The sequence below is a fragment of the Oncorhynchus kisutch genome, linkage group LG11, assembly GCF_002021735.2.
Source record: "Oncorhynchus kisutch isolate 150728-3 linkage group LG11, Okis_V2, whole genome shotgun sequence".
Lineage (NCBI taxonomy): Eukaryota > Metazoa > Chordata > Actinopteri > Salmoniformes > Salmonidae > Oncorhynchus > Oncorhynchus kisutch.
The window spans coordinates 65,599,557-65,614,320 of record NC_034184.2 but is presented as its reverse complement, the minus strand read 5'-3'; the positions used below and the strand labels follow the sequence as shown (position 1 = coordinate 65,614,320).

At 43.5% G+C, this 14,764-nt stretch overlaps 1 protein-coding gene across 1 annotated transcript in view; it reads left to right on the top strand.

Annotated features, from left to right (window-relative positions):
• The window catches only part of prex2 (phosphatidylinositol-3,4,5-trisphosphate-dependent Rac exchange factor 2), a gene marked incomplete in the record, with an annotated part of 241,262 nt that overhangs the window by 48,192 nt on the left and 178,306 nt on the right, over nt 1–14,764 (top strand). The window contains 4 exon segments of the mRNA XM_031836115.1: nt 7,312–7,445; nt 7,690–7,793; nt 10,762–10,911; nt 11,732–11,876. Of these exon segments, the coding sequence (XP_031691975.1) occupies nt 7,312–7,445; nt 7,690–7,793; nt 10,762–10,911; nt 11,732–11,876 (533 nt within the window).

Genomic DNA, 14,764 nt, shown 5'->3' with positions numbered 1-14,764 from the left:
CGCAGCCTGAAATAAAATGATCGTGACTCAGATTCATTTAGTTTTTCTCTTTTGCGGACGGATGCAGACACATTTTGACACGGGCTTAATCTTTCTGCCCTGTTAAACCCATTTAGCAGGAGAGGGACATTCTAAACATTTACGTTTGTGGCCGGGGTAACTTTGTCATACAAACCTCTATATAAGTCCCAAATGGCACCCTATTCTCTCTTAGAGCGCACTACTTTTGACCAGAAGCGCACTATATAGGGAATAGGGTGCCATTTGGGACGCACTCGCACTGAAAGACTGAAAGGAAGTGAACTTGATGAGACTCAAACTGTTTGTTGGACATGGTGTTCTAGGACAATCTCTTCTGTCTTTAACACAACAGAATTTTTGTTAAGCACAGACTGACCTTTTGGAAGAGAATCCAAGTGTCTGGTTTAGCCTTTAGAGGTTCTGGTTCGTCAATGGCTATTTGTCAGAGTGTTACTGCAAATTGGGAAACTAACAACACACACACACACACACACACACCACACACACACACACACACACACAGAAGTGTAATGTGTTTCAGGAAAAGGGTGGAGTAGCATGACGTTTGCAAGCCATGGTCTTAGAGCTGTTCTGTGGTTTCCTCAAAAGCTTTTATTAATTATAAACATTAGGTAATTCTGGAGCAGGTCACTACTCTACAAGCCAGACACTGTTCTCTATTAGACGGGCCTAGGAGAGAAAAAAAACTGAAAAGCAGAGGGAGAGACAGAGCAAAAGAGAGGGGGGAGCAGATTGAGAAAGAGAGGGTGAGGGGAGAAATGGAGAGAGACCAAAGACAAAGGCAGATGAAGGAAAAGGGAGAACAGAGAGAAGGAGAGAAATGTCTTGTATTTCTATGTGTGGGTGTTTGAAGAATGGAGAGAGGGAAGGGAGGGCCAGCTGAACGGCCTCAGTCAGTTTTTCCTCTGTCGCTTCCAGGTCGCGGCTGATAGCTCGTTAGTGTAGAACCTTCTTTGCATCTGTGTGCCCTTGGGTCACCATGGCAGCCAGGTTCACCGACCCTGCCGTGGGAGAGAGAGTTAAGTTACGTCCCAAATAGCACCCGACTCCCTATGTAGTGCACTACTTTTGATCAGGGCCCTATAGGTCTGGTCAAAAGTAATGCACTATAGAGAGAGAGGGTGCCATTTGGGACACAGCCAGGACAGGGCCAGGGACCACAGTGGTCAACAGAGCAATGGCTGCCAGCGGTTGCCACGACGATGATTGCCCATTGGTCAAGGCTTCTATGTCTGTGCTGTGTCACCCGGTCTCTTGGGTCTCAGTTTGGAAGTGGTAATAGTTATGTCCAAAACACGAAAACTTAAAGCAGACATTGAATATCCCTTTGAGCATGGTGAAGTTATTAATTACACTTTGGATGGTGTATCAATACACCCAGTCACTACAAAGATCCTAAAAGTTACCGCAGAGGAAAGAATGTGCTCAGGGATTTCACCATGAGGCCAATGGTTACAGAGAGTTTAATGGCTGTGATAGGAGAAAACTGAGGGTGGATCAACAACGTAGTTACTCCACAATACTAACCTAAATGACAGAGGGAAAAGAAGGAAGGCTGTGCAGAATAAAAACATTCCAAAACATGCATCCTGTTTGCAACAAGGCACTAAAGTAACACTGCAAAAAATGTGGCAAAGCAATTAACTTGGTCTTGAATACAAAGTGTTATGTTTGGGGCAAATCCAATACACCGCATCACTGAGTACCACATTCTCCTGCAAGATGTCTTGATAGACTTGGGAATGAATTTTTCCGTCGATGATAGCTAGCTGTCCAGGGCCTGAGGTAGCAAAGCAGCCCCAAACCATGATGCTCCCTCCACCAAACTTTACAGTTCTGATGAGGTTTTGAAGTTGGTGTGCCTGTGCCTTTTGTTTCTCCACACGTAGTGTTGTGTGTTCCTTCCAAACATCTCAACTTTAGTTTCATCTGTCCACAGAATATTTTGCCAGAAGCGCTGTGGAACACCCAGGTGCTCTTTTGCGAACTTCAGCAGTGGCTTCGTCCGTGGTGTCCTCCCATGAACGATCTAGAAGAAAATGTAAAGCACACCTATTTAGGAGAGGTGCTGGCTAACGGAGTAGAACACTTGAAAATAAGAATAAGAATTAAAGAGAGCCGCACACTCTAGGAGCTCAGATGCAAAAATTGAATTACCAACCTTTCGACAGCCAAGCTGTCTTCATCAGGGTATAATCACAAACACTGCGGGATTACTCGTTTATATAGTTTCAAAAGACACAGGTGTCTGTAATCATGGCCAAGAGTGGCCTAATATCATTGGTTAATTATCAAATATTAAAATGTCATACAAAGAACAGCATACAAACAACAAATGGATAGCATACGATCATAGATTAATTTGACTACACAAGCTTACAAACAATTACAATGGCAAAGTCACAATATTCACAAAAATGGCTTCAGATCAAAGTCTACGTTGAGACCGAAGGGCGCAAGGGTCTTTAATTTAAAGATCCAGGCAGCCTCTCGTTTTAACAATAAAGGAGAGGGGGGTGACATGTTCGATGCCAATATAACGCAGAGACGAAATCGAGTGGCCTGCCTCCTAGAAGTGGGCCGCAACTGGATAAGTAAAGTTTTTACACCTAATGGTGCTACGATGCTCTGAGATACGTACTTTTAATTTGTGCTTTGTTTTACCCACATCATTTTTACCACACGGACAAGTTATAAGATAAATAACTGCCTTAGTGGAGCACGTAATAACACCTTTGATTGGGATCGATTTCTCTGTTTGTGGGTGTTTGAAAGATCTACATTTATAAGTGCCATTGCATTGAGCACATCCATTACACTTGTAATTTCCATCCAGCAGGGGCGCAAATAGACGTTGTTCAGGAATATTTTGGGGTGGTAAATCAGAGTTTACCAATCGGTCTCTGAGATTTCTGCCCCGCGAGAATACGACCAAGGGAAGGTCCGAAAACACATTACCAAGACTATCATCGGATTTTAGGATGTGCCAATGTTTGTGAACAATTCCCTTAATTTGTTCAGAGCACTTTGAATAGCGGGTAGTTAGAACACAAGAATGTGTCTTTTTGCGAGACTGACCTTGAAAAAGGTCATGTCTCGTTTTGTTTTGAATTTTCTCAATGGCAATATTAATCTGATCATTCTTGTAGCCCCTCTCCTTGAACTTTCTTTGCGTCTCAGCCATATTTCTGTCGAAATCTGATTGTTTTTTGCAAATTCTTTTGATTCGACAGAATTGGCTGTAGGGCAAACTATTTTTCAAGGGAAGTGGGTGACAACTATCAGCCCTCAACAAACTGTTACGATCAGTAGGCTTCCTGTAAAGATCAGTGTATAGAACATTATCTTCACACAAGATCAGAAGATCAAGAAAACTGATTTGACGTGTGCCAGATTGCATAGTAAATCTCAAATGATCAGAACAGGAGCATAGAATGCATAGAGAGCCTGGAGCTGTTTTGCATCACCCCACCATAGAACAAAAATATCATTAACACCATTCTTGTTGAGTGTTTTACGTATCGTAGACTTGTCAACAGAGATGTTAGCATGTTCCAGAGATTTCTGTAAGTCTTTAGCTGACACTCTAGGATTCTTCTTAACCTCATCAAGCATTCTGCGCTGTGCTCTTGCAGTCATCTTTGCAGGACGGCCACTCCTAGGGAGAGTAGCAACAGTGCTGAACTTTCTCCATTTATAGACATTTGTCTTACCGTGGACTGATGAACATCAAGGCTTTTTGACATACTTTTGTAACCCTTTCCAGCTTCATGCAAGTCAACAATTCTTAAGCTTAGGTCTTCTGGGAACTATTTTGTTCGAGGCATGGTTCACATCAGGCAATGCTTCTTGTGAATAGCAAACTCAAATTTTGTGAGTTTTTTTATAGGGCAGGGCAGCTCTAACCAACATCTCCAATCTCATTGATTGGACTCCAGGTTAGCTGACTCCTGACTCAATTAACTTTTGGAAAAGTCATGGGTTCACATACTTTCCCCAACCTACACTGTGAATGTTTAAATTATATATTCAATATACACAATAAAAATACAATAATTTGTGTGTTATTAGTTTAAACACACTGTGTTTGTCTATTGTGAAGATGAAGATCAGAACACATTTTATGACTAATTTATGCAGAAATCCAGGTAATTCCAAAGGGTTCACATAATTGTTCTTGCCACTGTACATGAAATGAGTTGCAAAATGAATAGGAAGTATAGTCAAGATGTTGACAAGGTTATAAATAATTATTTTTAATTGAAATAATAATTGTGTCCTTCAAACTTTGCTTTCATCAAAGAATCCTCCATTTTCCGCAATTACAGCCTTGCAGACCTTTGGCATTCTAGTTCTCAATTTGTTGAGGTAATCTGAAGAGATTTCACCCCGTGCTTCCTGAAGCCCCTCCCACAAATTGGATTGGCTTGATGGGCACTTCTTACGTAACGTACGGTCAAGCTGCTCCCACAACAGCTCAATAGGGTTGAGATCCAGTGACTGTGCTGGCCACTCCATTATAGACAGAATACCAGCTGACTACTTCTTCCATAAATAGTTCTTGCATAGTTTGGAGCTGTGCTTCGGGTCATTGTCCTGTTGTAGGAGGAAATTGTCTCCAATTAAGCGTCGTCCACAGGGTGGAGTGATAGCCTTCCTACTTCAAGATGCCTTTTAGCTTGTACAAATATCCCACTTTACCACCACCAAAGCACCCCCAGACCATCCCATTGCCTCCACCATGCTTGACAGATTGCATCAAGCACTCCTCCAGCCTATTCTCATTTTTTCTGCGTCTCACAAATGTTCTTCTTTGTGATCCGAACACCTCAAACTTAGATTTGTTTGTCCTTAACACTTTTTTCCAATCTTCCTCTGTCCAGTGTCTATGTTATTTTGCCCATCTTAGTCTTTTCTTTTTATTGCTGTTCTGTGAAGGGAGTAGTACACAACGTTATACGAGATCTTCAGTTTCTTGGCAATTTCCCGCATGGAATAGCCTTAATTTCTCAGAACAAGAATAGACTGACGAGTTTCAGAAGAAAGTTATTTGTTTCTGGCCATTTTGAGCCTGTAATCGAACCCACAAATGCTGATGCTCCAGATACTCAACTAGTCTAAAGAAGGCCAGTTTTCAGCTGTGCTAACATAATTGCAAAAGTGTTTTCTAATGATCAATTATCCTTTTGAAATGATAAACTTGGAGTAGCTAACACAACGTGCCATTGGAACACAGGAGTGATGGTAGCTGCAAATGGGCCTCTGTACGTTTATGTAGATATTCCATAAAAATCAACCGTTTTCAGCTACAATAGTCATTTACAACATTAACAATGTCTACACTGTATTTTGATCAATTTGATGCTATTTTAATGGACAAAAAAATTGCTTTTCTTTCAAAAACAAGGACATTTTAAGTGATCCCAAACTTTTGAACTGTAGTGTAAATCTAAATAAATCTATAGCAAGACCTGGAAATGTTTGTCTAGCAATGATCAACAATCAATTTGACAGAGCTTGAACAATTTTTAAAAGAATAAATGGACAAATATGGTAGCACAATCCATGTATGGAAAGCTCTTAAAGGCTTACCCAGAAAGACTCACAGCTGTAATCGCTGCCAAAGGTGCTTCTACATAGTATTGACTCAGGAGTGTGAATACTATTGTAAATGAGATATTTCTGTATTTCGTTGTCAGTAAATTTGCTTAAGTTTCTGAAAACATGTTTTCACTTTGTCATTATTGAGGTTTTGTGGGTAGATGGCCGAGGGGAGAAGTATATTTATATATTCCGTTTTGAATTCAGGCTGTAACACAAAGTGAATTAAGTCAAAGGGTGTGGATACATTCTGAAGGTGCACTGTATGCTGTTTCTCTCCCTCTCTCTTTCACTCGCTCGCTTTCTCTTCTTTTATTATGTCTGGCACTCCTCTGACAGTTAAAAGAGGGGAATGAGAGTTAGATGAAACAGACCGTGGACTGTGAAGTGTTGTTTAGGCTTCAGGCCCCACTACTCACTCGATAGCCTCTCTATGGAACAGCTGTGGGCTGGAGAGAGTGAGGGGAGAGAAGAGAGAGTGAGAGGGGGGAGAGAGAGAGAGAGAGAGCGAGAGAGAGAGAGAGAGAGAGAGAGAGAGAGAGAGAGAGAGAGAGGAAAAGGGAGAGGGTAGAACACCGCAAGTGAGACAAATACAGAAGTAGTGCACTACATAGGGAGCCATGTTGAAAGCAGACCTGGACTGTTCTCTCACAGGAGATGTTTCAGTGGACAGGAAGTTGAGGATTAGTGTGTAGTCTGGACCGGTGGCAGTGGCATTCAGCTGGGCTGGCCTCCACTGCTAGAAATCAACACCTCATCTGGCCTTGGGCAAGGAAGAAGTACTCTGAGAAAGATGGAGGAGGGAGCGGAACGGAAAAGAGGAGAGAGGTAGTGGACCAGCGAGTTGTCAAAATGAAAAGAGGGAAAGAGAGCGATAAAGGTAGATAAAGATGGAGGAAAGAGAGAAGGGGGAGGTGAGGAAAGAGAGAGAGAGAGAGAGAGAGAGAGAGAGAGAATGAGTTCCTCAGCAGGAGGAAATGTTTAGCATATTGTCTGGCTCTGCTCGTTCCGGGAGTTATATTTAGATCTGACAGGCAGGGTCGATCATTCCCAACATAGTTGACAAGGTAAGGAGAAGGGCTGTGGAGTTTATCGCACCCTATTCCCTACATCGTGTACGACTACTGCTATAGGCTCTTGTCAAAAGCAGTGCACTGTATAGAGAATAGGGTGCCATTTGGGACGTAGTCACATATCCACATGGTGGGACTTGATAGGATGTTATTGTACAGTAGTAACGGCTCTATTCTTTCAAGTCCTCGGTCAATCTAAGGCTGAGGAAGTGTGTTGTGTTTTTACAGACCCCTTAAGAGACAAACCAGGAAAGGCATTCAGAGAAAGACCATGCATAGTGAATTGAACTACCTAAGGAGCGACTGTGTACTGCATGCATACACTGTTAGGCATAGTGCATAGTAGTGTCTTATGTCATGGCGGCCACGCAGCAAAACCCTCCAGACAAACACAATCCTGTGATCACGTAGTTCAACGCATAATGGACACACAATCAACCATTCACTGCATAATATGTGGCGGGCTACATATTTCACCAGTCGCCGCACTATTACAGCAGAACACTGACAAGGACCAACGGAACGGGTGGATCCCCTGGCCTGGTCGAGTAGCTAAGTCTACACAGTATCGACACCACTGTGCGTCTCTTCCCAGGGTTCCAATATAACAGACACGTGTACAGAGATGTTGATGCATGGAGTCCTGCTGAAGATCTCAGCTGGTAACATCCAGGAACGCATCTTCTTCCTCTTCGACAACCTGCTGGTCTACTGCAAGAAGAAAAACAGGTGGGACCGGACTGCCACACTTCTCTCTCTCTCTCTCTCTCTCTCTCTCTCTCTCTCTGACAACTTGGTTTCCCCTTAGCGTAGGCTTGTCGAGAGACTTCAAGCAGCAACAGCTACTTTCTATCTGTCCCCGCCTGTGTCATTTCATTGTTTAGTTCGCTAGCCCAGGTATCTACCCGTTTCTGTGTGTTGCCATGCCTTGTGTGACGAGACGATGTTAAGTTGGCTTCGATGTTGTCCCCAGGCGTTTAAAAAACAGCAAGGCAGCTACAGAGGGACCGCGTTACCTGTTCAGAGGAAGAATCAACACCGAGGTGATGGAGGTGGAGAACGTAGATGACGGAACAGGTGAGTTCTACCGCTAACGGGTCACTCTGGGTGTGTCTCAAACGGCACCCTGTCCCCTAGATAAGTGTCCTATTTGAGATGCAACCCTTATCCTAGTTCGCAACCCAGCTACCATCCAGTGCTCGGGAGGAAACTCTGCGCTAACAACAAGTCACCTTTTATTGCAGTATTTCTGCTCTCGAAAGTGGATTCGTTATCTCCATGTACAGCCGACAATCTGTATTTCTTCATGAAGACAATCAATTCACTTTTTGGTGCGGCAACTCATTGTTCCCAATTTGCTGTTTGGATGGATTGATTTTGTCTCCACGGATCTGAACACATTTGTACTGTTCTTGCTTCATACTTTGTGCATCCTAAATGGTACCCTGTTCTCTACATAGTGCAATCACTTTGAGAAGGGTACATATGGCTTGGGTCAAAGGTAGTGCACTGTAAAGGTGATAGGGTACCATTTGGAATTCAGAACCCATTAGGGTTGTGTTTGTTATTCGGCGGCAGGTAGCCTAGCGGTTAGAGCGTCGGGCCAATAACCAAAAGGCTGCTGTGTTGAATACCTGAGCCGACAAGGTGAAAAATCTGTCTGTGCGCTTGAGCAAGGCACTTGACCCTAATTTGCTCCAGGGGCGCGCCATACTACTATGGCTGACCCCAACTATCTGGTGTATGTGACAATAAAACAGGTATTTTTATTTTATTTGGGTTTTTTGTTTTCCAGAAGCTCTGAGATCTCAGATCTCTATTTCCTGTTTTGACAGTTCATCAATTCAGATGGCGAACCAGTCGATCGGGTTAGATGCCCTCCCAGCCAACTGTATGAAATGTCAATCAGTGATGGATGAGGAGTGTTTTAATTTACAGCCTACTTAGATTTTATAGTCTACTGCACACAGAGCCATAACACAGTCTACACTCTTAGAAAAAAAGGTGCTTTCTAGAACCTAAAAGGGGTCTTCGGCTGTCCCCATAGGAGAACCGTTTGGAGAACCCTTGTTGGTTCCAGGATAAACTTTTTAGGTTCCAAGTAGAACTGTTTTGGGTTCAGTGTAGAACCCTTTCCACAGAGGGCTGTACCTGGAACCCAAAATGGTTCTACCTGGAACCAAACAGGGTTCTCCTATTGGGACAGCTGAAGAACCCTTTTGGAACCCTTTTATCTAAGAGTGTAGTGTTGGTTCAAAATGTTGAGATAAAGGACCTGTAAGCAGAATTATAGCAGACAATAGTGCTGAGCGATTAACCCACATTTTGGTTATTTTTCAGTTTTTAAACAACTAATTGACCGACGTCGGTTCAATTATTTGAATTCCATTTTGTTAGTTTTTCTTCTGTGAGCTCAATGCGCACATTGCACAGTTTCTCTAGAGATAAATCAGATCCAGCTTGAACTGTGCAATGTAGTAGGGAGTTGTAGTTTCCAACAGGCCAATATTCTACATAGTTTTCCACATAAAACATGGCAATTAACTACAATGACCATAATCTACTTGTCCGGCCTGTTTATTTTACGCCTGCTGCGGAAGAGACAGACGAATGCTTGACCGCGAGCTGATATAGAGAGCAACTATCTCTATCTGAAAATACATTATCTAACTGATTGATAGTTGGTATTCAGCAGTCATAAAAATATGCCTTATTTACTTTGAAGAACTACTAAAACAGTGATTTTGTCAGACTGCATAGGCAGCAGCTTTATAGAGATGAGATGATGACATGGAATGAAATAATAAAACAAATGTAATATACACAACAACTGAAATATTGAATGAAAGTAATGTGAATAAATGATGGTTATTAAGAGATAAGCAGTGATGGACAGTCACTACCATCATGGGACTTTTATGAGGGGGGGGGCTATATCTACGTCTCATTCGCGGCTGTACGTCTTCTCCACTGTACGCCTGCCAAGGCTACCAACAGTATGATTCAAACACACACACGGACAAGCAGAGGATTCTGCCTCTGTCACACACATGTGCTCCAGAGGATCTAGGAGGAGAGCGGGATAGGATTTGTAAATTCCATTTAATCTCTCCTTCCCTCTGTTTCTGGATGAGTGATGTGACATTAGCTCATTCTTGCTAAAAAGGTCTAGCAGTCGATAGGCATAAAGTGCTGCCAAACTGTGCAAAGAAAATCGTCATAAATCCTTCAAGTAGTCAACGGAACAAAGGAAGCAGGTTTTATTGACATTCCAGAAGGGAAGTACTCTGGTATTGAGCTAATGTGAAATGACCTGAGTTATTCTTGTCGGTTCTGCCAAAGGCCTCATCCTGAACCTACGGTGGGATTGATAATGGACTAGTAATGAGCTCGCTGCTACCCCTGTGCTTTTAGCCTGTGCATGAAACTATGGCAATGGAGATGACAGATTCCTTTTCCACATTCTGGTTCCAGATTCCAGATTCCGTAATCCAGATTCCGTGTTCCTGAGTGGAACCCACCATCGCCCTGTAATCAGTCTAATCATGGAGGCCCCTCTTGCTCTGGAGCATTTCATTGGATGATCGATTGGCTCGGTTTCATGTGGTCCATCTCATTTAGCTCTGGACCCCAGGAGCTCTCTACCAGCCTACCAGGGATCTGCTCTGTTTACACCCATTCTGTAATGGATGCAGTTGCTGAGAGATGGATAGTCCTCTATTTCAAACAGACAGGCTAGAAGAAGCTCGTATAAGACACCAGAGGGCCACAACAGAAGTGAAGCCATTGCTCCAACCCTTAGGACCCTTAAGTTGAGGGGCCATGGTATAAGAGGAGTGAAGGACTGTGGCCGTGTCTCTGAGGCTGCGTCACTGATGACACCCTATTCCCTATGTAGTGCACTACTTCAACCAGGGCACATAGAAGTGTACAATATAGGGAATAGGGTGCCAGTTCTGGTCAAGAATAGTGCACTACGTGGGAATAATAATAATAGTGCATATTTGGGACAAATACTAAGTGTGTTGTGTCTCTTGGTTTGCAGCGGATTACCACAGCAGTGGGAACATAGTGAACAACGGCTGGAAGATCCACAACACAGCCAAGAACAAGTGGTTTGTGTGCATGGCCAAGACCCCAGAGGAGAAACAGGAGTGGCTGGAGGCTATCCTCAAAGAGAGGGAGAGGAGGAAAAGTTAGTAGTCATATAGTATCTGATACTGTGTGTGTGTGTGTGTGTGCGTGTGCACTCTAGGTAATAGTGTGCCATTTCGGAAACCTTTGTGGATGTCAGTATATCCTCCTATCTAAGATACTAGTGCACAATAACTAGACTTGCAGGTAGAATTAATAAAACTGAACTATTTTTCACAAGATATCTTCTGTTAAGTCTATTTCTATCCTCTTGCTCGTCCTCCTCCCCCTTCCCTCTCTCGTCCTGCTTTTCCACCTGCTCCTCGTCCTGCTCCTGCCTCTCCTCCTGTAGTGTTTCAGCACCAGGGTGTGATATGCTACTTTAATGTGAGAAGAGAAATGAGATGGATTGGTAGACAGTATGCTCTTTCTATGTCTGGATACATATACACATGTGCTCCAATATATTTGCACCCTGGCACTTTACAGTGCAATGGAGCAGAATGTTCTGTTTTCTCTTTTCAAAACTGGTTGAATGGCTGTTTTTACCCTGTAGGCACCTGCTACTTACAACAGGTGTGATAAATTACACATAAACAAACCAAATTAATTAGAATGTTGAATTATTTAGTCCAGGGCATTTTTGACTTTGAAATTAAAAATCTAAATTTCCGTTGAGATATTTTTTATTTTTTTGTCCTGTGCAGTTATAAGTCAAACAAAAAAGTTGTTATTCAATTTCAAATTATTTTAGAAGAAATCGTGAATCATGAAAGGGAGACAGTATATTGGACCGCATCTGTACCAATAGGAAACAGTACTCCTTTGGCTTGAATGTTGACTGTCGCCTCCTATCTCGTTCTCTCTTTCCTTCCCTCTAGCGTTGAGGCTGGGGATGGAGCAGGACACGTGGGTGATGGTGTCAGAGAAAGGAGAGAAGCTCTATCACCTGATGACTAAGCAGGGACACCTCATCAAGGACAGGAAACGCAAGCTCACCACATTCCCCAAGTGCTTCCTGGGAAGGTAGGCTGATCTGTCTAGCTCTCTCTGTCATGCAGGTGGGTGTCTGCATGTGTGTGTGTGTGTGTGTCTCTATCGCTCCGTCTGTCTGTCTGTCTGTGTTTCCTGGGAAGGAAGACCTCCCACCCTGAAGACCTCCCACCCTATAGCCCTATGTTATCCTGACCAATGATAATTGAGGTTTGGTCTGGTGAGTGTTTTGTTGATGGTGCGTTTTATGTCTCGAAAATAAGCGTGGCCGTCATTCCCAAAATGTTCACATGAGCTTCCGAGTTGGACGTCCCAAAGTTGTGGCAGCCACTCACTGTAGCCTGCATAGTTTCCTGTAGCCTGCATAGTTTCCTGTAGCCTGCATAGTTTCCTGTAGCCTGCATCGTTTCCTGTAGCATGCATAGTTTCCTTGTAGGCTCCAGTGAGGGGTTTTCACGCCACGTTTATGCAGTTTCTGACGTTCTAAAACCCTTCGCATTGGCTTCCCCTCTGAGTGGGAAGTCCCCTAGTCTTCAGAGGAAAACACCAGCATGTCTGGCAGAGGGAGATGACACTGTAGTGAATTTCACAGACTTGATTGGATCTACACTATCTACACTATCTACAGGATCTACTACTTATGCACTTGAGCTGAGCTGTACTATTGTCATGATTTCTGATCTGAACAATCCTAGAAAAATACATAACCCCTTCTGGTTGGTGGATTATCCCGTTACACAGACAGACGGGCAGAAGCTATTTCTATACAAATGACCATTACTATGACACAGAGTCCAGTAGCTACAGTGTGTCTATTGAAACGCTACAGTTCAGTGAATAATACCATCAACACCTAATACCTTCTCTCCTAAATCTGGATCAGTCTCTCCATCCCTCCTTTCAATCTGAAATCTGTCCAGACTTGTTAAGGAAGAAAGAGTGAGAAAGACTGGCAGAACATCAGTGTTTTAGCTGAACAGAGATCAGTTCCCCGGCCGTTCAGTCACGGGGAAATGAAATCCAGCAGGTTTTCACTATGATTCTTATTTGTGGATTATTGGTTGGCTATGTGCGGGTGGCGGAGTGTGTGTGTGTGCGCGTGCGTGCATTTGTCTGTGCGTGTGTGTGTGGACTGCGGCGTGTGTGTGGACTGCGGTGTGTGTGTGTGTGGACTGCGGTGCGTGTGTGTGGACTGCGGTGCGTGTGTGTGTGGACTGCGGTGTGTGTGTGTCCATGTTCTCTACCGTAACATTGTCAATGTCTCTTTTAATCTTTACTAAAGTGATGCCCTAAAAAGCATGTGTGTATTTGTACGTGTGTGTGTGTGTGTGTGCCGGATTGCCATTGCTTGGCCAGTGATAAATCGCAGGGTGATATCCCTCTGTGGTTCCGCTGACCTCTCTCTCAATGCGTCCCAAATGTCACCCTATTCCGTATGTAGTGCGGTACTTTTGACCAGTGACCATAGGTCTCTGGTCAAAAGTAGTGCACTATGTAGGGAATAGGGTGCCATTTGGCACGAAGGATCAGAGCCTAGCAGGATTACTGTTAAAGTCTCCGCTGAGGTGTGTGTGTGTGTGTGTGTGTGTGTGTGTGTGACCAGACAGTGTGTTAGTGGTCTCATATCAAATGGTTACACTCATAACACCAGCCATGTTGAGTTGGGGTCACAGTCTAAACATTTCTGTGTTATCCACTTTCTGTTGATAGGAAATAACTTTATAAAGGCTGTCCCAAGTGGCACCCTATAGGCCCTGGTCAAAAGTAGTGCACTATATGGGGAATAGGATGCTATTTGTGATGAAACCAAAGGCTCTCTCCCCCCAAACATTTTAATTCCATTCCTTTTTCAGACAGATTTCACCAATGTAGCTTTAATCACCTATAGCATGGATGCTCTAATCCTTACTAAAGTGATGCCCTAAAACAGTTCAATCTCGTCTCATTTCATTGATTACAAACATATAATGGAGAACAGTGCTCGGAGCCGAGGCTGTTCAGACAAGATATTTCCAACTTGGATCATGGGTAGCTCAGGGGCTGAGTCCAAAATGGCACCCTATTCCCTATATAGTGCCCTACATTTGACCAGGGTCCACGGAGCTGGTCAAAAGAAGTGCACTATATAGGGAATAGGGTGCCATTTTGGACTCAGCCCCTGAGCTTCAATCAGACAGCCGTCAGTAACAGCTAGCTCCATCTGGTTAAAGCCTGAACAGAATCATTCCAGCCATGCTCCAAATGACGGTGTCACATTCACACTCTCAACGCTTGGCATAGAACCTACAGGCCCATACTGGAGCAACCAGGCTGGGTTAAGTGGACTTTAATAGGAGAATCAAACGCTGGGCCTTAGATCTTAGTGCAGGTTAGGAGCATATGGTGGATATGGAGTGGTGTGGTCTGGAGCGCAGCTAAGCCCCCCCCCCCACCTTTCTCCCTCTTTCTGTCTCTTGCTCTCCCTCCCGCTCTCTCTAGTAGAGTGCCTCACAGAGTAGTCTGAGTTGGGGTGTAAAGTGCTGTCTAACTATAATCCAGAGGGTTTTGGGTGTGGAACGACAACCGGTTCTCTCTCCTTTGGTTTGTGTGTAGACATACCGCCTGTGACCCAAATAGCACCATATTCCCTGTATAGTGCACTACTTTTGATCAGAGCCTTATGATCTGCATACAGTAAATAATAGCGGTTCTACAGAGATTCTCTTCAGTGGTTCTATAGTGGTCTGGAAAAGGTTCTGTGAGCTAGATGTCTTCAGAAGATATTCCCACCTTTTCCCTTTTTCTAAATGTTTTTACTTTACAACCTTATTCTAAAATGTATTAAATTATTTTTTTCCTCATCAATCTACACACAATACCCCATCATGACAAAGCAAAAACAGTTTTTTGAAAATGTATCACATTTAATAAAAACAGATACC